The 27,963-nt window shown below is 43.1% G+C and overlaps 1 protein-coding gene across 1 annotated transcript in view; it reads right to left on the minus strand.

Moving 5' to 3' along the window:
• The window catches only part of sdk2b (sidekick cell adhesion molecule 2b), a 313,948-nt gene that overhangs the window by 62,117 nt on the left and 223,868 nt on the right, over window positions 1–27,963 (minus strand). The window contains 7 exon segments of the mRNA XM_034107489.1: window positions 540–734; window positions 2,376–2,459; window positions 4,216–4,406; window positions 5,051–5,162; window positions 8,335–8,468; window positions 19,363–19,510; window positions 21,806–21,912. Of these exon segments, the coding sequence (XP_033963380.1) occupies window positions 540–734; window positions 2,376–2,459; window positions 4,216–4,406; window positions 5,051–5,162; window positions 8,335–8,468; window positions 19,363–19,510; window positions 21,806–21,912 (971 nt within the window).

Raw genomic sequence — 27,963 nt, forward strand, 5'->3', positions numbered from 1 at the left:
CTTTACAAAACTTGTAGCATAAAGGCTAATAGGAATGTCATTACTTTGAAGGTTTTTGATGTAGCCTGATAATGGGTAAGGGGACCATGAATGTTTTTACAAAATGTCAAGGCAATCCTTCTGATAGTGTTTGACATTATTCAATGTAGAACAAAGGGATTCACCCACCAAGCAGCTAGCTCCTGAAAACTAATATATTGCTTGACCTCTTTGGGGCAAAAGAAAAGTTGCCCTTTTTCTAAATTGTGATGAAAAAGAACATTGTGTAATCTTCAGTTATTTCTCGAGGAAGAAATTGCAGGAGAATTCCATATAAAGCACTAAATTGCTGCTACTCTTCTCCTTACAGGTTGGAATTGCTTTTCTATTTTTGTAAAGCAATTACAACTGGTCTTTTTTTCAGATTTTGACAAGGGCTGTATGAGAGCTGTGTAACGTTGTAACATTGTTCTGTATTAAAAAGGGTTTATTCAGAGTTTTAATAAAATACATTGGACTTTAATTGCAGTAATTGTCTGAAAATCTGCTTCAGCACTTACTGGTGACAGCGAGGTAGGTGTTGGTCTGAACTTCTCCTGCCAAGTTCCTTGCGAAGCACTGGAACATCCCGGTGTCGTCTGGCAGGAGGCCGTTGACCTGAAGGCTGCCCCCCACCAGCACTCTGTACCTGGGCATCTTCACGGGGTTGATGGGGAAAGCATCCTTGTACCACACAATGTCTGGCTGGGGGACTCCTGCAGAGCATGAGTAAGGGTGGGGATTAGAAGAAGGCATTCGTTGTTAAACCCCCTATGGGAAATTCAGGTTGCAGTAGATACACATTTACGGTTTAAATGGACAAATGCACATACAAGACTTATGGAATAGAGTGGTGCAGTGATGACGTATTTGTGTAGGTTGACCCGGAAGTAAACTGCACATGGGTTCCCTCGACAAAAAAGCAATGGGATTTCTCCATAGGATTTTGGAATATTGTATAAAATAAGGTCTGTGGAAAACGAACCTGTTTGATAAATGCACGTTTTGTTCAGCCGGATAATATCCACATGTCTACCCCACTTTTATCATTTTCTAATCATAAATCTAATCGCCAGAAGCAAAATGCTAACGTTATGCTATTAACGAACCACAGCCGAGTACAGCAGGGTCGCACGACTTCAACGTCACGCCAACTTAAGATCCATATTCAAAAATACAGATTCAAAATTGTACAATTTGAAGCGTTTGTTTTAACAGTTTGCAGGAGGCAGGTACTTGCTTTCAAGCAGAACAGGGAAAACAAACTTAGCGGGAGTGTTTACATGTTCGGCGTAATGACGTACAACGGCCTCGACAACTTCTGTAGTCCTATTCAGCCACTTGTTAACAACCATCGTTTTTCAGACACGTTAACTCTTCAAAAATCACCAGTGGGGTCACTGCTGATGTATTTAATGTCGTAGAACAAAACGTGATCCGTCTCTTAAATTTGTGTCAACCACAGACCTTATTTCCAGCTATTTTCCAGAATCCTAGCGAGATCCCGTTGACTCTGAGACGAGGGAACCCGCAGTGGTAAAACGCTAACTCACTTCCGGGTTTTAGAACTCATCACTGCACCACTCTATTAGGCCTGAAGATAAGATAAGTATAAGAACAAGAAGTACTTTGTTGATCCCAATTTGGGAAATGTTTGCGTTGCAGCAGCATAAAAAGACAAGGCATTGTACATTAGAGATATTAAAAGAGTAGAAATAAACAATCCAAAATGTAAACATCTCAAATAGAAATAAAATAGCACTAAAAAAGTTAAAAATACACATGTGGAAAATATACATGTGGAAATACAAATGTACAGTAACAAAATATAAATCAGGATATTATATATACATTAATTGTGAAAGGAATGGATTATTAAATATTAGATTGAATATAAATGTAAAATCTACAGTGGGAGTTTAGGTCCAGTTATCCAAGAGAAGCTATAGAGCAGAGAGTTCTCTTCCAATCAGAGGTGATTTGAAATCAGCAAACATGGGCATTGTTTCAGCGTCCGGGAGCAGTTGCAGATTTGGCCAAGAACACCTTGACAGTGGGCATGAGGTGAACTGGCGCCCCTGCAATTATCAGTACACACAAATATATTTATTTTGGTCCGTGCGGTGACTTGAACCAGTGACCATTTGATGACCATCTGGTTTCCAGGCCAACAACTCAAACAGAGCTATTGCCTGCCCAGACCATACAGACAGGAAGTCTTTTTTTCCATTACATTTTTCAGTATAGTCACATAAATAGTATATTGTTTCAATAAATAGTTAAACGTTTCAGATCTTTCTGGTAGGCATTATTTATTATCCTCACATTATTGTGGTCAAATGCACCCATATGCTCACCTCGTGCCTGACAGGGAATGTCCACCACCTTTTCCATCTCAGCTGTGATGTGCTTCTCTGGTTCCTTGATAAACTGCGGGGGTTCTGAGGGAATGGAAGAAGAAAGGATGACAAATGAATTAAAACAAATCATAAGAAATATTGTGAACCAGCAGCTGAAATCCTCACAGCGTGAAACAGTGCCTTAGGGATACTGTGTGAAGTTTAAAACAAATAACTGCTATATTGCACTGCACTTTTTTGTCAAATGTATTGCTCACGGGGCTACTACTCAGCCGAAGATAATGTGATTATACAGTAGTTTGATGTCGGAAATCAATTATAGCTATATCATAATGGTTTTAAATGTATCATTCAAACTCATGGGGAGAGGGACGGCTGTTAGCTGTTTCAAGGGAAAGGTTCGCCACTCCTTTGAATCACGTTACAACCTTGAAAACATCAAAGTGCTTCAGTGAGATGGAAGGAAAGTGACTCAAGCAATGCTATTAAACAGTTTCTTGAGGCCAACCATTAGCTTTCTGCCTTTTTAATCAATACCACTCTCGCCTCACTTTCGTCACGACTTTACCGCTGCAGCTTTGCCAGATTCATATCGTGAGACTTGTAATATTTATATCAATTTCATAGCAGCTCGTTCTTTTGAACTCGCAAACCTTAATGCAGCGTTTACACCCACACAATTTGTCTGATGTATGTGGCCAAATGGAGATGCACTGTTTTCTTCCCATTTAAGTTGTCAGGCTGATATGAAAGCACACACAGTAATTATGCATTATGACTAATCACATAATTCTCCCTTCACCGTGTCCACAGAAAAAAGGTCGGGGGATTTTTTGATTTTGATTTTGATATACTTTATTAATCCCCGTGGGGAAATTGTTTCTCTGCATTTGACCCATCCTAGTGTTAGGAGCAGTGGGCAGCCATTTTGAACAGCGCCCGGGGAATATAATTATAATGAACCTTAAGGACGACAGCAGAGAATGGAAACACTAACATTGAGAACATGTTACATAATAAAAGGCACTTTACGAAATGCAAAACAACAAACATTCAAAAGCGCTGCAAGTACAAAAAGGGAAAAGGCATAAAGACACGATCCAGACTCAACAGCGGAAAAATATACTGGAACTTTTCCCACAAGGACCATCTGGATGTGGAAGTGGACTGCGTACTTAAATGGGCCTAATACGCTCATTTACAGGTTCATTTTTGTATTTTGTGCCTCTACTGTGAACTGCTTACATTATTTAATGTTCAAGAAGTGCTTTATTTTTCTCTTTATATTTACTGCCTGTGTTGCAGCACCTCTTCTCACCCTCTGTCCAAAACCAGAGCCCAGTCTGCTCTGATTGGTTAGCTGGCTGTGTTATGATTCATCAACTGCTTAGAGCTGTCCCGCCCCTTAGACTATCAAGTACAATGTGTTGGAGCGCAAGCCAGAAGAAGCGCAGGTTTTACATAGCAATGTCACTATGTTTAGGAAAAATAGATAAAAGTCCAATAGAGGCTTTTCAAGCAGGGGGGGGTATGGGAGAGAAATTCATATGTTTTAGCCTTTGCAGACCATGCACAAAAACTAATAAAACAGACTGCACGTTACACACATGGTGTTTTTGTTCCCACAGAACACTAAAAATAGTACTTGCAATGCACTCTAATTAAACCTGGTGACAGGTAGACATTTCAATTAATATGCTGATACTAAAGCGTTAAAGCGTCAACAAATTTAATTGGAAAATATTGTCACCTGCAAATGTGCATGTTGAAGACAAGGTGTAAACAGTATTGTTACAAGTGGAGAAAACACAATAATATTTTAAATAATCATTCTTACCCAGAACATGCAGATAAGCCCCGCCGCTGACTGAAGGCACGCTGCTGCTGCGGAGGATGGCCTCGCACTCGTAGAAGCCGGCGTCGCCCACCAGGGGGTTGATGATGGTCAGCCGGCGGTTGAAGTCGCTCAAACCGCTCGTCACCAACACGCCGTTCTTACGCCACGTGATACTCAGCTTGATGAGAGGCCTACAGAGCGAAGCAGGGTTTCATACGTCTTCTATGAGCTCACTGAGAATGTATTTTCTTGTGCTTGAGGATAAATGATTCTGAGTCTGCAACACTGATCCAATGTGGCACGTATCCATCAATCTGTTTAATCCGCCGGAGCATCGGGTTTTTGAAAAACCAAAAAAATAAATCTGTTTATGGGCTAAGATAGTGCCAACTGTTTTAAATTAAAACTGACTATTTCATGAATCAAGGGATGTTGATAGTGAAGCACTGGGCTTTCATTCTGCATATTACAAGAAACAAGAGCACTTGAGTCTGCAAAAACTGGCAAAAAAAGTTGCATTTTTTACTACATAGAATACTAAACTTTCTTGGGGAAAGAAAATCATGACAGAATTTAATCAAATATTTCCTTAGATACACATTTGTGCTGTGCAGTTATCTATTTGATCATCTAACTTTTGTCATTTACAAAATTGAAACATACCTCGAGTGTAGACAGGGAATTTTCATCCAAATTAAAAAAAGGAGTACAAATGGTCCCTACATTTGTACGGAAATACAGTCCCTATGAAACCCCCTGCTCTGTATTACCCTCAGTGCAGTGACCCTTTAACAGACTTCTCTTCAGTATGACCCTGCAGTTCCAGCATGTTTACCTGGCGTTGGCAACACACTCCATGGTGACCTCGGAGGTGCCTGTGACCACGCTAGTGTTCCTTGGAGGGATGATGATGGTGGGGGCAATGGGGTCTGCTGGACCTCCTACATCTACACAGACGTAACAACAAAAACACAGAGACACGGAGAGGTTAAGCACAGGGCAGTGATCTGGATAGATAAATAGATTTGTTTATAACAGACAGAATGCGCTCATTTCCACCCAGTGCTCTGGGGGTGTTCACCAACGTGACATATTGGAAGTGACCAGTGCACACGGTGTATCCGAGTCCTGAGAGATGGGTGGAATATGACGAGGCAGTGCACTGACTGTGTATAATAAGATGTCTGCTGGAGAACCAGAAACAGGGATAGAAAAATACTGCCTGACAAACCCAAAGCTGAAGGGGTGAGTAGGCTGTCGTGTGTATACAATTCTGCATTTGAAAACTAGTTTATGCCGCTGTGTTTGCCATCGTGTGTGTGTGTTGTGCACATCAGAGACAGACAGCCCATGGCAGCGAGTGCACAGTGTGTACGTGTGCTGCTTGAGATGTGTCATGTCTGTGATAAACTCACACTGATCTGTCAATCCCATCATGCCCTGGGTGTGTGCTCAGGGCTGCACATGTCAGTTGGAACTACGGGGTCTGTCAAAGCTCAATCTAACCGATCTCGGGTCATCAGGCACTGTAAACAGGCCATGTGTGAACCGCACGCACGCACCTTTAACCAGGCGGTTTCAAACTTTTGGGGACATTGAGCCCTTACATGGAAAAACATTTTCCAAGGAACCCCTATTGATAGTTTAGTTTATGTATTTATTTAAACAAAGACCATGCATACAAATACATTAATCTAAGACGTTTTATTCTAGATTGTAACTAATAGCTAATTTCCATCTGCAGTCCTATTACATGTAATGTAAGTAAGCATATGTTTGCTAACATATGTTCCCTCAGATGCCTTCAATTTAAATGATGTGACCATCACCTTTACACTTTTAAACCAATCAGGTCCATTTATTCAAATCATTGGCAAGGTTGGTTGCTAGTCACCAGGAAAACATTGCTAATATTTCAACTGGACAAACCACAGTTCCTTAAATGTGTTGAACACTTAAAATAATAGTTCAAGGATTTTTTTACTTCAACTTGAGTATGGAAAATGTAACACGAGCAATATTGGTGTCTTCAGAATTCTCCTTGACCTCCGCCCTCGCAAGCACTGCCCGAGCCAGGAAGTCTCCCGGGAGATAACTGTCAGAGGTGTCGCTGCAGGAACAGCTGCTGAGGCAGATACTGACGGATACACCTGCACATACACTCACTTAACACACACAACTCTCAGTACTGGCTCTATCATTGGCCTCTACATCTATGTGTGTGTGGGTGTTCATTCGAGTGTCTATATGTGGAGCATGTGTGTAATGTTTATATACAAATGCATGGCAGGATTCCCTGAGACCTGCCAAGTCGAGACCTCCCGCTAGGCTCTTGATCTTACCTGAATCAGTGTGTGTGTGTGTGTGTGTGTGTGTGTGTGTGTGTGTGTGTGTGTGTGTGTGTGTGTGTGTGTGTGTGTGTGTGTGTGTGTGTGTGTGTGTGTGTGTGTGTGTGTGTGTGTACTAGCACTAGTATAATCAACCCTGCCACTGTTCTCCATGCGTACCACAGGCTATTTCTGTTCCCTTGTGTTGTCAACTGTAATATCTTACCCTCGCCCTCCTCATTCACTTCCACACTGAACTCATCTACCATGTCATGAGATGCTGTCTGATAGCTTTCCTCTTATAATTCACTCTGCTGAGCTTCAGCCAACCAAATTGGTTTGATTTGTGCATCTTGTGTTTTGTTGTTGTTGTGGCAGCTGAGGATGCTGGTGAATATTAAGAACTACTTGGCAGTAGAACAGTCTGTCTTTGTCCCTGTGCCCGCAGCTCTCTCTTCCTGAGTGCGTACATCTGCAATAACGTGTGCATTTGGCTACAGATACACTTCAGTGCAATGAAATGAAAACATATCAAAATGGTGGAGCTTCTTGGATGTCGCCGGGGGGTTCAAAGTGGTGATACCAAATATAAAGCAAGGGGTAAGTAAGAGAACAATATATAATTACAATTAAAATACCTACATTCAAAGTATAATCAGCAGAATATACTTATACTCAAGTATACGTTCACCCTCTGTCTGGAATGATAGCCCAGTCTGCTCTGATAGGTTAGCTGGCTGGCTCTGCTGTAATGTGTCAACCGAGATGTCCCACCCATTACCTTGTCACCTTGTCATGTGTTGAAGCGCTAGTGTTATGGAGTGATGTCCCTTTGATACGAAAGTAAACAAAGGAGGCGTTTCAGGCAGGTCGGAGAGAAACTCTCTCTGGAGAGAACTTTGGGATTCAAGCCTTTGCAGACCATTTACATGCACACAAACATATATTACACACTACAGGAGAAGGAACACCCCAAGCAGTAAAGGGCCCCAAAAGCAAAAATACTCAATTTGCATTATGGCCCATGAGTTATGATATACAGTATATTAAATATATCTTTCAGGGAAGGGAACGTGCATTTGTTCCAGTCATGAACACATTTTAGGGATTGTACTTCATTTAGTGCAGGGGTCTCAAACTCAAGGCCCGGGGGCCAAATCCGGCCCGCGACTTCATTTTATGTGGCCCCGCAAGAGCTTGCAAAGAATATAATACGTTTATTATACCGGTTGCATGCCACTTTACAGAAGCAGGTTGCCCATAAACTACATGTCCCACAATGCATCTCGTTTTGTGACATGCGCACTGAAGAGACTTGCAATTATTTGCCCTGGACTTCTGCTTTCAGACGTAGTTAATTACTAAGTTATTATCCCATCCGATAATAATCCAATTCAGAGGCAATAATGTAATATAATACATTATTTTATATTTATATTATATATTTATGTCGTTACAACCGGCCCTTTGAGTGCAACCTTTATGCGAATGTGGCCCGTGATGAAATTGAGTTTGACACCCCTGATTTAGTGTCACACTATTTAATAGTCGTGTTAATAAGGATGTATTGTACTTTTTATTCCATTCCACTAGTTACGTCACATTATACCAATTTCAAATTCAGGAAACGTGATGAGCTTAGGAAATAAGAAGCAATGTTGTACATTAATTACAGTACGTGAGGAAGGGCAGAATGTTCTTATTAGCAAGATCTTACAGCGGAGCCTCACTTCCACGTTGTGGCATAATGAGCTGATTACAGTGGGAGTGTACAAAGTGTGTGATTACTCACTCTCTACTGACAAGGTGATGGGCTGGCTGGTCTTGTTCTCTCCGTTCTTGTCATTTACAGCTTGTACGTAGTAGCGCCCGGCGTCTGGTGCCACTGTCGACAGAATAACCAGCGTGTTGTCCAGAGTGATGGCACTGTGGAGGAACAATAACTATTTAAGAAACTGCTTTCAAGACATATTGACTATAAAAAACAGTGGGGAGGAAACAGTAAGTCAAGACAGGAGTAAGGACTGACAATTTATAATAATAAACTTTCACGCAAAAGAAGAAACAGTACATTCAACCATCAAGAGGTAGCTTTTGACGGCCTAATGATGGCTAATATGTGAGCCCACACTTGATCCCACGGCCCACAAGGGCATTAATCATTTTAACATTTTAATTACATTGTTCAAGCTGCATTAGTTATATCGATTTACAATGTGTACACAGTGTAGCTGCTGACTTAGCAAGAGAGAAATATTGACAAGCGCCCTTGTTCATACTTCTCATGGTCCGCTCTGAAATATGATAGCTCGGCGTAATAACCCGGGGCTTTTAATTGGCTATTTGTAACCCTCAGCCTCCTCTCGGCCCGCGTTTTGGCAGCCGACTACTTTTGGCAAGAAACAATAGCGTCCTCCTTGTCGTCCGCTGAAATTATGCCTGAATAAATAAACACTGATCAATTTCTCAGCCAGCGTTCCATAGGGACTAATACCTGGTGTCTTGTTGTCTCTATCAAGTCCTCTCTTTGACTTTCCCTCGGCAACGTAGCAAGAGAGAAATGTTCCTCCCTCTCCTTTGCCGCCTCGTGTTACAGCCCTGACTGTGAACAATCAATATTTTCTTATTATCTGTGCCCGTTCAACAATCTGGAGGTAGATAGTCCGTTCCAAGCGGGCGCCCTCCCCCACATACATCTTTTCCTCTGGCCTTATCCCTCCACCTTACGCCCCCTCCTATCTTCCATCCATTTCTCCAGATGCTGAATGTGGTCAGGTGAGGAAGTGACATCCTTTCCCGAACCAGATTTAAGATAAAAACTCATCAGCAAAGCAGCTAAAAATCAATTCTAAACAACATATGCACATTTGTGACACACCTGTAACACAGTTACACACAAGTACAAATACCTCCCATCAGGAAGCTTGGTCTTGAGAAAAATACTTTTGTCAAAGAAGAAAATCAATAGCATTCAAATGGTTGTGGCTCTGGCTCCTAAACCTATATTATACTCAGTTTGATTTCTCTCTTTGACGTTTCCAGAGCTATTGGCTGCTTAAAACCGGTAATAACAGCTATCTTAGTAGTCAATAACATGCAACAAGTCTTTGAGAAATGGCTTTTTTCCATAAGAGAACTGTAATTCTCTCTGCGTGTTGCACGCAAGTGTGAACATGCTAACCCCTGTTACATTTAAGCCATGATCCTTTCACAGGTCATGACCTCCTCTTTCTCACGTCCTCCAATCCAACACTCCACTTCTCCATCCACTTGTTCCTCCATCCTGACCTTCATCTCATCAGCGGGGGATCTAAGTACCCGCTGTGCCTTAAGGTAGCAAGAGAGCTGATGAGAGGAGAAAAAGATACATCGGGAGAAAAAAGGCCTAGAAAAATATATACAGTGTGCACACATCAAATAAAAAAGGCTTTCTATGCTGCTTATAGCTTACCTGCGCTCTTAGCGTTTACAGTATTATGACTTATGAGATTCATCCAAACATATTTCCCAGAGCAGCCACAGTCACTGGGTTCACGTTTGGATTTCCTGTGCATGCTGTGGCTGAAAACAGTCTTTCTAAAGGGACTGGCAGGCCTCAATGGCTGCAGCTTATGATCTCCGGTAAATATTTAATGCTAGCTTGCTGGAGCAGTGACATCCTGGACGCACAGTCATGCATTATGGATCCCTTCTGGGATATGGGAAGAACGGAAGTGTCCAAAGCGCTGAGTGAATCCCAGGCGACATCCCAGGACACAATCTGGAGCTTAACTTCTTTACCTGTCGCTTCCTGAAGATGAATATACAGGGTAGTGCTGCTCAGTTATAGGAGGCAGAGTGTTATGTGATCGACAGCAGGCATCCCACTCTCTGTGATACTGACAGCATTGTATGATGATCTTAGAAGATTCTTTTTTCTATATTTTTCTTCCACAAAGCCCTAAACACGGCATCCAAGCACCTGAGAAAAAACGAATATTTTACCATCATACAGAGCCCTGATTTCGTCAATAATAACCCGAGCGTAGGAGGCAGATTCCCCCTGAATGGTAGATTTGAATGTGCTTCCCTGTTGAGCATGCTCTCCCTTCAGCCTGTAATCAGGGCTGCTGCGGGGGTCACAGAAGACTTTGTTTTGCAGCGTGTTCAGCGGGACTAACCGCTCCCCGGCTCACCAGTCCTGGGGGATCAAAGACCACATGATGCAGGATGAAATTAAAAGTAAGCCAATTATCCTGAATGGCTTTACTAGTATATCAAGAGAGCGGGAAGAGGGAGATAAGCCGTTGGTTAAAAGGAGGTAATGGATTTCTTTTTGACTAGCTTCCTGAAGTAATTTCTTGTTTTGGTTGCTTATTTTTTTTATCTATCTCATTATCTCGCTCAATGCATTTTGGTCACCCTTATTAAAGTCCCCAGCATCTCGGCGGTGTGTGAGCAGCTGTCTGAGGCGGAATGTAACAATGGCTTAAACGTATCCGGCACGGTGCGGGGATTTAACAAACCACGGAGCGGAGAAATCTGGACAAATCAGATATGTGTGAACATGCCTCTGTCTGGTCTTTATGTTTATTCCTGCATCTTTGAACACTTTCTCTTTTTTATTACAACCCAATTTCCTTTTCCATTATTATTCTCCAGAATGCGCCGCGGTCCACAGGAGAGCCTGGCAGGCTGGACAGCTGCTCAGAAACATCTTGGCCAACTGTGCAGCTTCATGCCCAATCTCAGTTTTGCTTGCAGCTCGAAGCAGCACCGTCTCATATGCAATTACTTTCTTGTGGCTCAATTTATTTATATTTAGCGTCAAGGGTGGCTTTTCAATGGCTGCCAGCCTGATAATGATTCCCTAGCACTTTAATCAATAATGATGATGAGGATTTATGTTTGATTGAAATAGAGAGATAGGAGTATAAAGGTTTGATTTGCCACCGTGTGCTTCCCTTTTCCTAATTTTAATTATTACTAATACATTACATAACAAAGAAATTAAATAAACAATGAGGCATGGATGCTCTCTTTATTTAAGGACACGTCGTCCCTGGACTCTACATTTTGAACAAGAATCTTAAGAGCAATATCTCTGTATCTAGTTCATTTGCAGTGTGCATATCTTATCGTGTTAATCCAGTACCGACACAGTCTGACAGAGCTGTGCCTGTTCTAACACCACACACACACACACACACACACACACACACACACACACACACACACACACACACACACACACACACACACACACACACACACACACACACACACACACACACACACACACACACACACACACACACACACACACACACACACACACACACACACACACACACACACACACACGCTTGGGAGTGTGTTGGCATCTGTCGTGGCTGTCCCTCTCCGCCGGGCCGTGAGGGAGCTCACCTCGCTCCACAGCCTCAGACCTCCATTACATGCAGACAAATGGCCCCAGTCGACTGATGGGCTCCCCCAGGATGGAGAGAGGGAGGTTGACGGGATCAAGCAGCTCACATGGCTGGCTAAAGTATGAGTCAAAGCACAGCCAGTAAGTAGATGAATGCTAAAGAAAAGCTGGAGAGAGCCAGGAGAGTGAGAGGAAGCAGCAGGCTGCCAGCCCTACTGCTCAAGACCTGTGATGAAAAAGCCACAGCTCCTGGGGTTGGAGAGGTAGAGGAGAGACGGGAGGAGTTAAGAGAGTGTTGCTCATAAGAAAAAAGCCACTTGTTTTCTCACCAGGCGCATGCACTGGAGATTTGTGGCTCACAGTTAGCACTCTCATACCCTATTGCTCGCAGTTGGTTGAGTGTTCAGAAAACTGTGAAGAAAGAATGGATTTCCCCAAATTCCCCTTCAAGGTCAAATGGTGACATCAAAATGGACTCGAGGCCATTTCGGATCAGCCTTGACCTGCAGAAGAACAAGTGTTGGCATAATAAATAACAAGCTATTTGATAATCCATCCTGTAAATCCAATCTATCTTCACTAGAGCTGAAAAGATTCAATGAACAATCGATAAGCCGATGGAAAGAAAACTGAACGGCAATTATTGGATAATCAATTCATATTTGGAGGTAATTGAACAAGAAAAGTAATCATTTGGTTGTTGCAGCTCAACAGTGTGAGGGTGCTGATTTTACATCATAAATAGTACATTTTGGGGATTTGGACTAGTGTCCGTAAAAAATCATGACATTTTATTGAATCGATTGATTTCTGGTTTGCCTGTTAGATATATGAATTTAGACCGGTTTCCTTTTTTATGCAGTAATATTATTTTTAATCAAAGTGATGCAGAAACCAAATTATCAGAAGATTAGCTTTTCTGCTATTATTGTATATTTAATATCTTTGCATTTTTTACTGTTGGTTGGACAAAACAAGCTATTTAAAAATATGTCCTTGGGCCTGCAATGGATTTACCAAGTAAATAAACAAAAAGTGAATCAATAATTAATTTAATCCTGCAGCCATGTGTATGATGCGGTGTTTTGTTCTTGGTTGGAGCTGCTTCTTCTTGACATCTCTTCCCTTTTGACCTGAGGATTGTTGGGTTCATGACTAATGGTGGGCAGTTGGTTACATGGAAATGCAGAGAAAGGGCCCGGCTATTCACTGGCCCTCGTGACTAATGGGGAATCTATAGCAGACTGACAGGGCCCGAACATCACAGGCAGGGCCATTAATTGATCAGTAGCTACAGCAGATTACTCGGGGGGATTGCAATGTGTGTGTGTCGGGGGTGTCCTCCCACTGACTCCTGCAGGTCAGCCTCCTCTGTGTTCTGTCTTAACGGACACCTCTACAAGGTTGTTTTCGGTGTAATGCAGATAAATCCATGCCAAGGCGTCAATGGAAAGTATTTAACCAGGTAGCTGGCAGTAGGTTGTTGTCAGTGGAGAAATAGTGAGAGGACAGGTTTTTGCTATATCCAGCAGACGACTCACCTGGTACGTCGTCCACACAGCAGCTTTTCAAAAATCTTGAAAATCTTGGAGCTGGGCGTGTCTGACAGCTTGGGGATTTCTTGCGAGCAATGCGACCAACAACCAATCACATGAATCTCCCGTCCCCGACATACAAAGCAAAAAACCCCGGGGATTTTATGCGAGCAATATATAATAATAATAATACATTTTATTTTTAGGCGCCTTTCATGACACCCAAGGACACCGTACATTTAAAAAAAAAAATATATATATATATAAACTCCCCAAACAGGCGAAAACCTACCAGTTTCACCCACTGCCTCTGCCACCTCCCTCCATGCCTGGTTCCTCCGGTTTGTATCCCGTTAATAGTTCTGGTCGTAAAGAACCGGGTGATTTGCTACCGTAATTTCTCGTTTGGAATATGAGGAAATGAACTGCGGTCTGGTTCTCCCTGCTTACACGCGGTTTGATTGGCTAGCGCTTCTACTGTCAGACTCTGCATAAACGTGTTTGATTGGCTGGCGCTTCCAGCTCAGCTTCAAAAGTTGAACATTGCTCAACTTTTGAATCCTGGAGATCCTGGAAATCTTCGCTTCGCTCCCCCACAATGCAGTTCAGCGAAAAGCGAGGCAAAGTGACGTCATCCCCATTCAAAGTCAATGGGCAGAGAAGCGTTGGAAGATTCTTCTGAAGCTGCTGTGTGGACGTACCGTCACGGCCCCTACACACGGCGGCGTGCGTTACCGCTTGGCGGTGGGCGTGTCTTGAGCTTGAGGAGTCAACGCGAGCAGCCCGACCAACAACCAACCACATGAATGTCCCGCCCCGGACATACAAAGCATTCATGCTACATCCATGCTGGCTAAATATACTGTCTATGCTTGCTAGCTGTCCATTCAAACGAAATACACTGGATATAAACTCCCCAAACAAGCGAACACCTACCAGTTTCCCCCACTGTCTCTGCCACCTCCCCCCATGCCTGGCTCCTCCGGTTTGTATCCCTGTATGTTCCCTACCGCCACGATCATTTTCTCCTCCTTTTGTTGACATATGGGAAATAACTGCGGTCTGGCTCTCCCAACATACACCCGGTTTGATTGGCTACTGCTTGTACTGTCAGATTTACATACGAGGGATTTGATTGGCTGACGCCTCCGTCGAGGCGGCAAAAGTAGAACATTGCTCTACTTTTGCGGCGAGCACCTCGAGAGAAGCTACGCTTTGCTCCCACAATGCAGTTCGGCGAATCGTGACGTCACCCCATTCAAAGTGAATGGGCAGAAGCGTTGAAGCGGCAACGCACGCCGCCGTATGTAGGGGCCGTCAGCCAGCAGCGCCGTAATTCCCGGCCAAAGTGTTTACTGAAGGAGCCTCTGATTATACACCACATTAACGGAGCACTACAGCTTCAAAAAAAGCTTGGAGCTGGGCGTGTCTGTAGCTTGGGGATTTTATTCAAGCAACGCGACCAACAACCAATCACATGAATCTCCCGCCCCCGACATACAAAGCAAAAAACCCCTTTATGGGAGCAATATATATATAAACTCCCCAAACAGGCGAAAACCTACCAGTTTCACCCACTGTCTCTGCCACCTCCCTCCATGCCTGGTTCCTCCAGTTTGTAACCCGGTAGGTGAAGAGGGTCTGGTCATATAAAACCGGGTGATAATTAGTTTCTCCTCCATCTTTTTTTGAAATATAGAAATGAACGGCGGGATATCTCTCCCAGCTTAGACGCGGTTTGATTGGCTACGGCTTGAGCTGTCAGATTTTCCGAAACGGGATTTGATTGGCTGGCGCTGGCTACTCTGGCCCGTCCACACTACAGCGTCGACAGCTTCAATCTGCCCATTCACTTTGAATGGGGTGATGTCACGTTGCCTCGCTTTTTCGCCGAACTGAATTGTGGGTAGCATAGCGGTCCGTCGCCGCCGGAGACGCCGGAGTAGCCAGCGCCAGCCAATCAAATCCCGTTTCGGAAAATCTGACAGCTCAAGCCGTAGCCAATCAAACCGCGTCCAAGCTAAGCTGAAATAACACAACAAATCGCGACAGATGAATGGAAAAGAGCCCGCCAAATGCATTCCCATTCAGTGAGGGAAGAATAATGACTGTTGATGCTAAATAAGCTCCTTCTCTCCTTGTATCTTGCTCTACATCGCAACACAACAAAGACGTGAGAACCAAGGGCTGCTACACCAACGCCTGGCTGCATTTTTAAGCATTGTGTCAACTTTTTTTGAGCGTGGACAGCACGGACATCAGAGACAAACACTGCAATAAGTGAATCCGTACGTGTATGGGTGTGCTGTGAGAGACGGCGCAGGAGTCTTCGCCAAAGGGCAACAGCTGCAGAGGCCACATGGCAAAGAGAGAGCAGTCACAGAGTCACAGTGAGACGCCGCTTTGCCAAGGGGGAACTGGCAGCAGGGAAGCAAAAATGTAGCATTCAGTAAGTTTCCGTGGGTTTCCTTTACACATGCAGGGTTCGGATGGTGTGCTGGGTTCACACCATGCTAAGTATGCAGTTATTGTGGCTCCCGTGAACTTCGCTACACTTTGTTTTTAATTGTTTTCTTTTATGACGGAAACACTTGTCAAAAGCGGTTGAGTGAAGCGTGGGATTGGACAAAGTGCAGCGGACCCTGAAATAATTGCCGCCCGGGGCATCTTCCGTCCACCCTGCAGGACCACACGGCACCACGTGTGGAGTGACCGCCCCAGGATGAAAGCCAAGACAAACGCTAAGCTAGAATTGAGGCTCCTGCCTGATGTCACAGTTGAAAAAATGCTCAGGCTAACCCAGAGAACTTTCAGAGACGTGGTTTCATCATGGCATCAAGGATCAAGCTGCACTTTACAGAGGACTCCAGTGGATCAATGATGCTTGGTGCGCAGACATCAGAGTTGATTGACAGTTTCCAAATATGTTATGATGAAGATGCCGGCCATATCATACAGTATAGTCAGAGAAAGCACATGCAATGTTTCCTTTGCTGCTACATTAATCCTCATTCAAATTCAACGCATGCACTACAGGAATGCATGCGTCATTGCGTTTTGTATTGTGTTAGACGAGACTGCGTGTTGTTGACGATAACGATACATTATCCATGAAGCCATGTATGAGTTGCATCCTTGATCTTGAAGTGCTAGGACAATGTTAACAAGCTGATGTACAGCAGGCATAATGTATTTAATCATCCCAATCTTTTGTCTAGCATTTTAGTAGTTTTCCACTACTGATAATGAGATGGAAAAACGTCATTAACTTCAAGTTGTGGCAAGCAGAAACCCACATGTGTTCATTCTTCAGTATTATTAGTAGAGAGGTCTTTGCATTTTGCATACATGAATTTGATACTTAAATTAAATTAACAAAATCAAACCATACTCCAGTATGTTGCTAATGTTGGCAGCTCCAATATGACCTATTACCCTTTATGTTGAGGGGTTACATCATGATGAGATAGCTTGAGATCTGAGACCCAGTTAACTAAACATCAGTTCTTTCAATCCGCCATCAAACTTGACTTGTTTAATATCAAAGCTCCTGAAACCATTCCACAACAGTCAAAGTTGCAACCCCTCCTACTGTGTGATGCAATTTGAACAAGCAACTTACAACGTGTCCACGCAGTGGGGGCCAACTGATCACAAAGTAAATGTAAACTCAACGTGACAAATACTGTGGTTCAAGTCCAGCAGCCTGCAGAGGTAGCACAGAGTTATTCTGTTTTTTTGTGTGCGTATCTCATCTATTGCTGAGGTGTGATTAAGCAGAGCACGGATAGAAGACGCTAGAAGAACTCCTGGAGAGCCTGCACATTAAAGTTATAACACCTGAGGAGGGATAGCAGGAGCAGGGGACGATGATGAGGAGAGAGAAAAGGGAATAGTCAAATCGGTTGTGGTGCATGGCATCTTTTTTCCAATAATGTATCTATCTCTTTACTGCTATTCTGGATCATTAACTGGCACACATCTTTGAAATATAACTACCAGCCGTTCACAGATGATTGGTAGAATACATAGGGGTCATGTGACGATGTTTCGAGAGACCAAACAGCTGGAGCTGACTCTTGAGAGCACCAGGCCTTGGAAAGAGCCTTTGTCAAGGTAACAATCTCTGTGGTGCCCCCTCCATCTCCTCCACCAGTGGGACTTTGATGTTGCTGCAGAGTTAACGCTTGTGGCACCAATCAAATTCAATTAAATGACTTTCAATAAAAAGAGACTGCCTGTTATCAACGGTTCTCATTTGCACACAGTGACCTTGGTGGTGCGTGCAACATTAGCATTCTCCGAGCTAGAGGGTAGGTAGCGAGGATGAAGAGAAGCAAAGTACACACAGTGGGTGGCCGATAATGGAGACACAAGGAGTGAGAAGAAAGAGAGAGGGAGACATAAACAGAACATTATATAAGGAGACATGAAGGGAGAGAGAGAAGGAGCTGAATGAGCGAAATGTGAAACTAATAAGGAGTTGGACGATTATTCGACGCCTTCTCACTGAAACTGTGGACAAAGTGCGATCCTTCTTCAAACGTCCATAACAATAATCTCTTCAAATGCCTAATTAGTAAACACATTGAGCTGCTGTTTGACCTTTTTCAGAATAACTTCTCAAAAGTAATCCAGATTTCCACAACACCACGGAACACAATGGCTCTGCAGATCCACGGCCACCTGCAGCCTTCAGCCTCTCAGTCCGTCTGGGTGTTTGTCTCATTGTCATTCTAGGTCAGGGTATGGTTACTGATGGCAAAGAGCAGATAAGAAAGATTCCCTCTAAGCAAGGGCAAGGTCACCTCCCACTGCGAGGACATGCAGATGTGATGACACAGGGATACGTGTGTTTATAACATGGTCGCATGTCCAAGACGTATTCTGATACAAACACAGCAACACAGAGATTTCTACTCTACCAGAAAGATGAATAACAGAAAGAGAAATACCACTTTGCCTAATGGGATCTATATTATCAATACGGATTTCCAAGTCTATTTACAGGTCTTAGGAGTACTACTGCGTATGTGAATACAAATGGTATTAGTGGCTCCAGTGTGATCTGCGGGAAATAAAATAAAAACCTGCGGGTGTGCAGATAGACAGAAGTGAGATAAGCAGACCTCTGAAGCACGCTTATCATCCTCAGGGCTACATCAGCTGCTACTAGAGACACAACCAGATCTTCAAACGCACCATGGGTGGTAGCGTTGGACTGTTGGTAATGTAGGAGATAGAAAAAGGAAATAAGGATGTGTGGAATCGAAAAGATGATGTGTTTCGCCCGATGTTGTGAGTCCAACTAAATGAATTGAGTGCCCCCTTAATAATACATAAGCCTGAATGTGCTATATAGATAAGTACAATGAGTATTGTTTTCCATGTTTCTTAAAATGGAGCAGACAAGATCAAATCCCATGTAATGAAAGTACCAACGTTGGCCCATATGTGGACTCTCTCTCAGACAGAGAACACCTCTTTCCCGATTCACCTCTTTATTTACTGACCCCAGAATCCCCACATGAAGAGAGACAGAGACACAGATGAGCTGAAATAAAAGTGGTGGGTATAGGTTTTCTTTTCAAATAAAAAAGAGAATCAAAGGTGCGATTCTATTTCACACAGTGTCAATACTGCTTTGGTCTTGGCAGGAGACATTCAAACTCTCCTTTAGCACAAAAGGTAGCGAGATGAATGATAACACACAGGTGGGAACTGACCCTATCAAACTAAAGCAATCAAAGACCTCACAGAACAAACAAGGCACACAGAAGTGCGTAGACAGGATCAAATGAAAACATCAAAGTAAAGCAAACACATGAAACCAGGGGAAGAAGAAAACAAGTCTGAACAAATAAATACAAGGACTTACATGCGACTGCTCGGTGGAATCTTACGCCCATCTCTGAACCAGGTGACTTGGGGCTGGGGGAAGCTGCGAATGCGCGGCGCATGGACCACCGCACCCTCTCCCTGGGAGATGGATTGGGAGCGTTCCCCCTCCTCAAAACTGCCCATAACTACGGGAAAACACAGGAGAGAGTTAGAAACAAGGACGAGTTCAGTGAAGTCGCAGGCACACATCTCCCTTTTTCCTTAAATCGGACTTTTGGTGCCCCACAGAGCTTTTGCCATCTGCTTTCTGTTGTGAAACGTTACAATGATGGACAGCACAGTGTGGTTGCCATGGTTTCCACAGTACATCAAGAAAGGCTGGAAGGAACCAAGATGTAATGACTCACACAGGGACACAGAGGGGACGCTAAATTGACTCATATTCCGTATCCTCCTGTGTGGATGCATCAAGGGCAATCAATCTTCATCGCACTCTAAATGTGTGCATTACTCAACATAGAAGATGACCAGCGCTGCCGCTATTCTATTATCCCCTAATACATTTCATTTGTTACAGCAGCTTTATTCCTCCCCTGCCTCATTATATCTTAAAAGCTGAAAAATACTGCGCTAATATTCCTGCTCCATGCTCGGCCTGTTCCGGAGTGAGATATAGGTTGGGGGTGTTTCATGGATTTCACGTCCATCAGCCTTAACTTCAATTTGACTTTCTATCTCAGCTGTGCAATACTCTGATAAAACGTATTGGCTGGGACTGCCTGTAATTCTTCCAAACACAACAGAAGCATGCATTTCTCGATGGTTGGAAAGATAGTTTTATTTCCGATGCGAGTAAAGGATCCTATTTTTGTTCTTCAATAAAGAAAAAAATAATTTGAATGTAACATCAAACACTCAATTAAGTTCTAACACAGTTTAGAAATAATAATATTGTTGTGAAACGCACGGATCAAGGTATGGGGCTTTGAGCTGGGATGTTAGAGTGGTTGTGCATCGATAGCAATCTTATTTCTCTCTCTCGCGCCGCTCTCTTTCAAAGAGAATGAAAAAAGGTAATCTGGATTTGCGCTGGAGCTCTGATGCTTAGCTTAAATGAAAATCTAGGAAGTGTGCAAATCCCCTGACTTTGATCTGCAGTTTCTTCCAAGTGATGTCCTCCCCTCCCCATAACTGTAATGCCTAGGCATGTTTTCCTTTCTCAGAGGTGTGTCTCCACAATCCTAATTGTGCTGCTTCAATGGAAAAGCTTGCAAAAGAGATCTCTCCATGTTTCCCATTCTTCTCTGTTTCTCTTCCCCTCCCTCTCTCTCTCCCTCCCCTGTCTGTCTCATCCGTTTCTTCTGCAGGTGTCCTTAATTCCCCTTTTCACTCTGTCTCACCGTCCACATTCTTTCCATGAGCAACTGAGGGGGGGAAGAAAAGGAATTATGGACATGGAAAGAGGTGGGAATGAGGAGAAAGAAGATGACAGTGGGGTGGAAGCCAAGAAATAAATAGAACGCAGTGGTGGCCAGAAAAGCAGACAAAGTATAAAGAGAGGGAGGGGAGCCACAACAAAAAGAAACAGTGATGGGAGCAGCAAATAGTGAGGAGGAGAGAGAGGAAGGAAGCGGTTGGCGACGGCAACAGCATGTTTGCCCGACACTAAAGAAGTGGACCAGTGGGACTGCTAGACCCTCGCTGTCTGCACCCCCGCCCCCCTCCTGTCTCTATCTCTCGTATGCCTGGTTGGCTACATTGTTCAGTCAGGTACAGCGCCGTGTCGCATCCACCCAAATGTCGCTGAAACAAGGGGACGCCAATGGACCTGGCATACCATGGGAAGAGGGGATAATGGGGTGGAGGTTGGATCCGACGTAACTACACTCCAGACACCTCCGTGGTGCGTTTGTAATATCTCATTAATAGGAAAGAAGGAGCTCTGTGGCATGAAAGTGGCGGCTGGAAATGTACAGACACACAAAGCATCCGGGCCCCGTTTTCAACAAGGAACGACAGATGTTGTTGACAAAGGAGCAAGGATGAAATAAGCGGCGGTCATATTGAAATGATTCAAAGTTAAAAACAACCACGGTGACAATATGAATCTAATGAGAATGCTGAGTGGAACAGCTGTCTGGGTTGATAACACCTCGGATGATATGCAGGTAGCTCTTTCACCCTGCCGTCAGTTGTCCTTCCCCACTCAGTCCCTGATACAAAGGCAACCAAACGGTGTGGGCTCACTGTGTACACACACACACACACACACACACACACACACACACACACACACACACACACACACACACACACACACACACACACACACACACACACACACACACACACACACACACACACACACACACACACACACACACACACACACACACACCCTCCATCTACTATCCATCCCTTGATTCCCCCATTAGGGCCCATTCATCTGTGTTCCACCTCTGTCTCGTGGGGATACTTACAGGCCACCTGCACTTCTGTGCGCCTCTGCAGCAGGGCTCCCACGCGATTCCTCACGATGCAACGGTAGAGGCCGGCATGGGAGCGGTCCAATGAGGGGATCAGGTACCTTTAAATAAGCACACAAACACACAAGACACGGATGAGGATTCTCTTAAATTGCAATCAACTGTTAAACTAATTACCAATAAAGTGGAAATCAAAGGAGTATTTATGTAAGAGCACAAACACGGGTTTTTGCAAATGTGTACTCATGAAACGTGCCGAAATCAACGCTTGAGTGCACACACGTAAACGCAAGACCGTCTAATAGAGGAACAAGGGCACCGAGGACATCGGAGCTTAGCTATTGTTTATTTCAATGATAATGATGCTCGAGAGGCTATCCCAGCAACCACAGCAAAGCACTCCGCCAAGACACACACACACTTGCGTAGACAGGCAGCATTAACATTTCCTCTATGCAAACACACACATGCACAGCCTCCCCTGGGACGCAGGTTAAAGCCATGTGTCTCCAGCAGTTGACACTCTTCCTCTGACCTTGACTCCAGGGTCCAGCTGTGGTGGCAGTACTGCCTCCCTGCCATGTGGAGGCAGCGTAACATATACTTTATAAAGCTGCTGAAACAAGCCAACACAACAAGTGGCAAGTAATGTTACAAATCATGATTACCTATTTATTTAGCAAAATAAATATAATAAATAAAAAACCCACTTATGGAGCACTATATGGCTTATTATGCATTCAGATTTGAGATGTATTGTCCCACAGGTTTTTTTTTTCCCCACAGTTGTGACACATACATATACAGCTTTATACATAACTAACTAATGATAACTTTATTTGTATAGCATCTTTCATGCAGGTTACAGCCCTAAGTGCTTCACAGAACAAGCAGAAAAAACACAACAACATTGTAATAAGTAAAAACTAGGAACAAAGGAAACAGTGTTCGATCGCAATGGAATACAAACAATGACACAGATAAAAATAGCCTAAATTAAAAGCCATAACAATTACATTAATATATAAAAACAATGCAAGTACATAAAATGAAACGTATACTGATATGAATGTACAGTATTATGTTAAAGGTGGGGTAGGTAAGTTTGAGAAACCGGCTCGAGATCGCTAGAATTTGAAAATACACAACTGGAGAAAATCTGCCACTTCCTTATAGAGCCCCTCCTCCAACACACACGAACGCGCACATGACCAATGAGGGCACGAGATAAGTTTGTGCCCCGATGGAAGGCTGACAGGCAGGTAGGCCATCCAATCCGTTTAGCTGACCCGGCTAAACGGATTGGTTGTACTTTTTACAGTATTACGGCTTCTACAGATTACATTTTTTTATGGATTTTTTGTCAAAGCACTTAAGATATTCATTGCTATCGGGATGTTAAGAGCATTCCATGGAATATAACAAAAAGTGTATCTCGAGCCGGTTTCTGAAACTTAGCTACCCCACCTTTAATAAGGTACAATTAGAGTTAAATACGCTTACCAAAAAATGCAATAAAAAATACAATATGTTTACTAAATACAGCTCAAGGTATTTAAAAAAAATCAGGTACAAATCTGAAAGTCACCGTCCCTTAAGGCAGTGATTAATTTGCACTTTTCACCATTTCATTCTTCCCACAATGACTTTGTACAGTCCGTTGAATTGTGACACGCATAAGATACAGAACTCTTGTAAAGAGATCGGGGAGTGTATGCAGTTAGGAGGAGGCTATGATGATTGTAAGTGGCCATTTAAAACGCCCCTAATGGTCCTGTGTGAGCCTGTGTGTGTATAACAGCTGTTAGACAGCATCACTTGTGAACTAACAACTGCTCTATTGGCTCCAGGAGGAGACTCCGGTAGATACTCATCAGTGATCAATGTTTGCTTGACTGTGTGCCTGTGTGTCTCTTTCGATATCTGCCATACACCAGGGTATATCTGTGAGAGATAACCCCAACATCCCTGCAATACAGAATAGATTGGTCTAAATCTTTTCAGAGATCAGGCCTGCCGAGTGCTCAGGCATCGTCTTCATATCAGCCTTCCAATAACTAATACATGGCAGTGTAGTGGGGGAGGGAGCGGCCAACTGTTGGTCTCTAGGGCATGTGAGATGGCGGAACAGCATGAAGCAAGTTGTGAATTAGCTTAACGCAAGTTGTGCATGTTCAGTTTGAATCTAGCACAAAACACTCTTGTAAAAATAAATACTTCTTGTGGCAGGTGAACAACTTGTGCCTGCCATCTTTGCTGCTGTCATATTCCTGCATGTGCTTGAGAGTGCTTAGCAAACTGCCAGACAGGAAGACAGAGTGTAACCCTCGCTAATTGGAGTAGTTTATATATAATAGTTTATATTTTGTGATCAACTTTTGTTTCAAATAGTTTTTGTTGCATTAATATAGGTTTGGGAAGAGCTCAAGTGAATGAAATACAAGTAAAAGAGAGCAATTCAAAAGTTCAGAAGTGCTTTCAAGAAGCTGATTCCAGGGAAGTGTGGATGCTTTCAGAACAATCACGCTCACATTGAGGACTATAGGAGTCATACAATTGGTGCCATGACAAGGATTGTTCTTCATTAATAAGTAAGTGCTATAATTTGGGTATGATGTTACCTAAACAAAGGATTCTGAATAATATGAACAAAAGAGGGTAGACATAGTTTCAGACACAAAAGCTTACTTAATGAAAACTAATACAAAAGCAGCCAGGCATGCCTTCAGCATTCAGAGAGAAGTTAATATCAATATTCCGAGTAATAAGTAACATCCAATTAGGAGCCGCCAGAAAAGCTGTGGCGGAGTTATTTAAAGTCTCTGAACTGAATGAAATACCATTCCTTCAAAAGGATCTGTGTTCCTAATACAACCTTCTACTTTTTAATACGCATTCTACCATTATATTTCATATTCCAGATTTCTTTTTCGAACGCATTATGCCACACATGCCAGGATGATTTGGTGGCATTTTGCTAGCTTGCTTTTCTGGCTATTCTGACCCACAATCCTTCACAAAGGGGATGGTTCAAAGTTGATGGTGCAATGTCAAAATGTTTAACAGAAAGACAACGCTATATAAGGGTAGCTTATTACATTAAACAGGTTTTTTTAAGCAGCCATTTGTGTGTTGATGCTGAGGGTGGAGTGCACCGCCACCATCCAACTCCATTTTGATTCCTATCAAGTTCTATAGTGAAGCATCTGCCTTTATTTCCCAATCAGTCTTTTCTTAAATGTGTCACTAGTAAAATCAAGTTGTGGTAAATCTTTAAGAGACTAACAGCACTTGAATATTGATGTTTCTTTTGCTTGCTGTGAAATTCATTAAGATAATGGCAACCGCAGCTTTTGTGTCGACAGCAAATGGATATGTCAATCACTGCTAATTGTTGAGGGAAACACAAAACAAGATGATCCAGTATTCCAAGCTGAAATCTTTCGACATTGACATATCACGCTCAGTGGATACAGTGAAACGAAATTGGCAAATCCTGCTATATTATTCACGCCAGTAGAAAGCAAAGTTTCTCCTTTGTTATTCTGACAGCATGGAAATATCTAGAAAGCCGCCTTTAAGGTTTGAAAGCGGCTGCTACCAAGTGGAAGCAGTGCTACAGTAACAAATGGCTGGGTGTGTTCGAAGGCTGTTAATATCTATAAGAAAAAAGTAAGGGATATCAAATCTCATTAGCCGCATTGGAGCCCGAAGGACTAAATTAGTTTTGCCCAAAGTCTGTTAAGGCTTAATCAACTAATCAGGAGTCTCAATTAATGATGCGTGATTCCTTTCATATGTTCCATCAACTAAATTAATACAATTACGTATAGGCATAGATGAAAGGAAGATGAGGTGATGGAATAGGGTGCAAGAGAGCAGAGTGGCAAGACAAGTAAAGATGTTTTTGAGTTTGGATGTAGAAGCAGCAGACATTAAGTGAGGGATAGCTGACAGGTGGTGTCGCTGCTCCAAATGTAACCTCGCAGAGGCCTGCGGAGAATTCACCCCGGAGCCGGAACCTTCAGGGTGACTTTAGACGGTATTCTCTCTCTCTCTCTCTCTCTCTCTCTCTTCTATAATGAATACAATTAACCTTTGCGGAGCTGTGTGTGTTGGCGGCAGGTTGGGGGGAGTCAGCGGGGGCTCGCTGCGTCCGACAGAGATTGATTGATGTTCCTGTGGTCAGCGCACTCCGTCAGATCCCCTTTAATTAGCCCCACTCAGGAGAAATGATTAGATGGAGGAGTGGCAGGGTGTCACTGATCGAGGGGACATGAGCAAAATGGAGGACTGGTAGCAGAGTGGGGTTGAGAGGGGAGGAGAGCAGAAAGTGGGACACAAAATGGAAAGACAGGAAGATGGAGGGAAGATGATGGTGTTGTAGAGGTTGAAGCACTCCATAATAACATCAAACCTTTAGCTCTCATATCATTTACTTGAATTGCTCTTTCTACAGTGATATTTTGAAACCTTATGCACACGGTTGGAGAATATTGTAATTATAGGGATGAGACGGTAGTGACACACGTCTTTTGTCCGCAGCATCAATGCATTTCTATCGTTTTATGAATGTTTCCTGTCATTAGGGATGGTGTAATTCCTCTGCTGAACACGGCAAATGATTTGAGATGCACCGCGTTGATGCAACAATTATTTTTACAACTCGTAATAAAAGCAATCCCATAGCACAGAGCGTCACGGCTCACTTGGAAGGATGTTTTTTTGTACTCTCATGGTGGTGTTTGAAGTTTATGATGAGGTCATTGGCCTCTTGCAACACTTTGATGCCACTTTACTTACATGAATGAGTTCACTAACAGCATTGTTGCACACTTGTGAGGATTTAGCAGCCTGCACATGCCGTAGAATGTAAACAAAAGCAATAGCACGAGTACATTATTACTTGTGCAAGCCCTTTTCTTAAAGAATCATTATCACAGAAAGTCAAGTAAAACGCAACCATGTGATAAACACATCGACGCAAATCAAATATACACATGTCCAGTTCACCGAGCGATAGGTGATGTCTCTGAAAGCAGGTGGCAGCAAATCAATAATCCACTATATCTTTTTTGAGGAGATGTCCTTGGAAACTGTATTGAATTATATATAGAGATCATCTTCTAGATTGTAGAGGATGAGGATCCACTCTTGATTTTGTTCTGTCTCCTTACGAGAGAACAATATCCCATTACATACGACACATGACAGGTACTAGGGACTTCTGGATTAAGCTGCAGGAAATCAATAGTGTGTAATTTGTCGTCAGGCCCAGAGGGACAGCCTCATGTTCCATCTTTTCTAAGGATATAACAGATGGACAACTGTCGGATGATGGCAATTCACACAAACTATTGTCACCTGTATTTTGTGTTTTATATATTAATGTGTCTGCTGTATCCCTTTGTTTCTTGTAGAATGTGCCCACATTCCCTATGAAATCCTCTTCCCCTGGAGCTGCACAGGCACTTCTATGTACACCCTAAAGCAGTGAGGCATCTCTGATGGCCGGCATTGGTAATGTGTTGCATGTCTCGCATGGCATCATACTTGTTGATTAAAGCCTATGCACATGACTGCTGGATAAGAAATATTTGATGAGTAAAAATGCATCTGCCTAGATCAGGGGTGTCAAACTCAAGGCCTGGGGGCCAAATCCGGCCCGCGACTTCATTTGATGTGGCCCCGCAAGAGCTTGCAAAGAATATAATATGTTTATTATACAGTTACATGCCACTTTACAGAAGCAGGTTGCCCATAAACTACATGTCCCACAATGCATCTCGTTTTGTGACATGAGCACAGAAGAAGCTTGCAATTATTTGCCCTGGACTTCTGCTTTCAGACGTAGTTAATTACTAAGTTATTACCCTATCCGATAATAATCCAATTCAGAGGCAATAAAGTCATATAATACATTATTTTATATATATTATATATTTATATAGTTACCACCAGCCCTTTGAGTGCAACCATAATGCTAATGTGGCCCGCGATGAAATAGAGTTTGACACCCCTGGCCTAGATGAAGGCTGCAGAGTTTACAGTAGTGTGTGGCGCAGTTGGTCGGAACGTACTGATGTTAAAAACTACAGGAAAATTCATCCTACATTTTGTATGCTTCATTTTATAATTAAAAGCATCAATCT

Source organism: Pseudochaenichthys georgianus, chromosome 19 (genome assembly GCF_902827115.2).
Source record: "Pseudochaenichthys georgianus chromosome 19, fPseGeo1.2, whole genome shotgun sequence".
In the NCBI taxonomy this organism is placed as follows: domain Eukaryota; kingdom Metazoa; phylum Chordata; class Actinopteri; order Perciformes; family Channichthyidae; genus Pseudochaenichthys; species Pseudochaenichthys georgianus.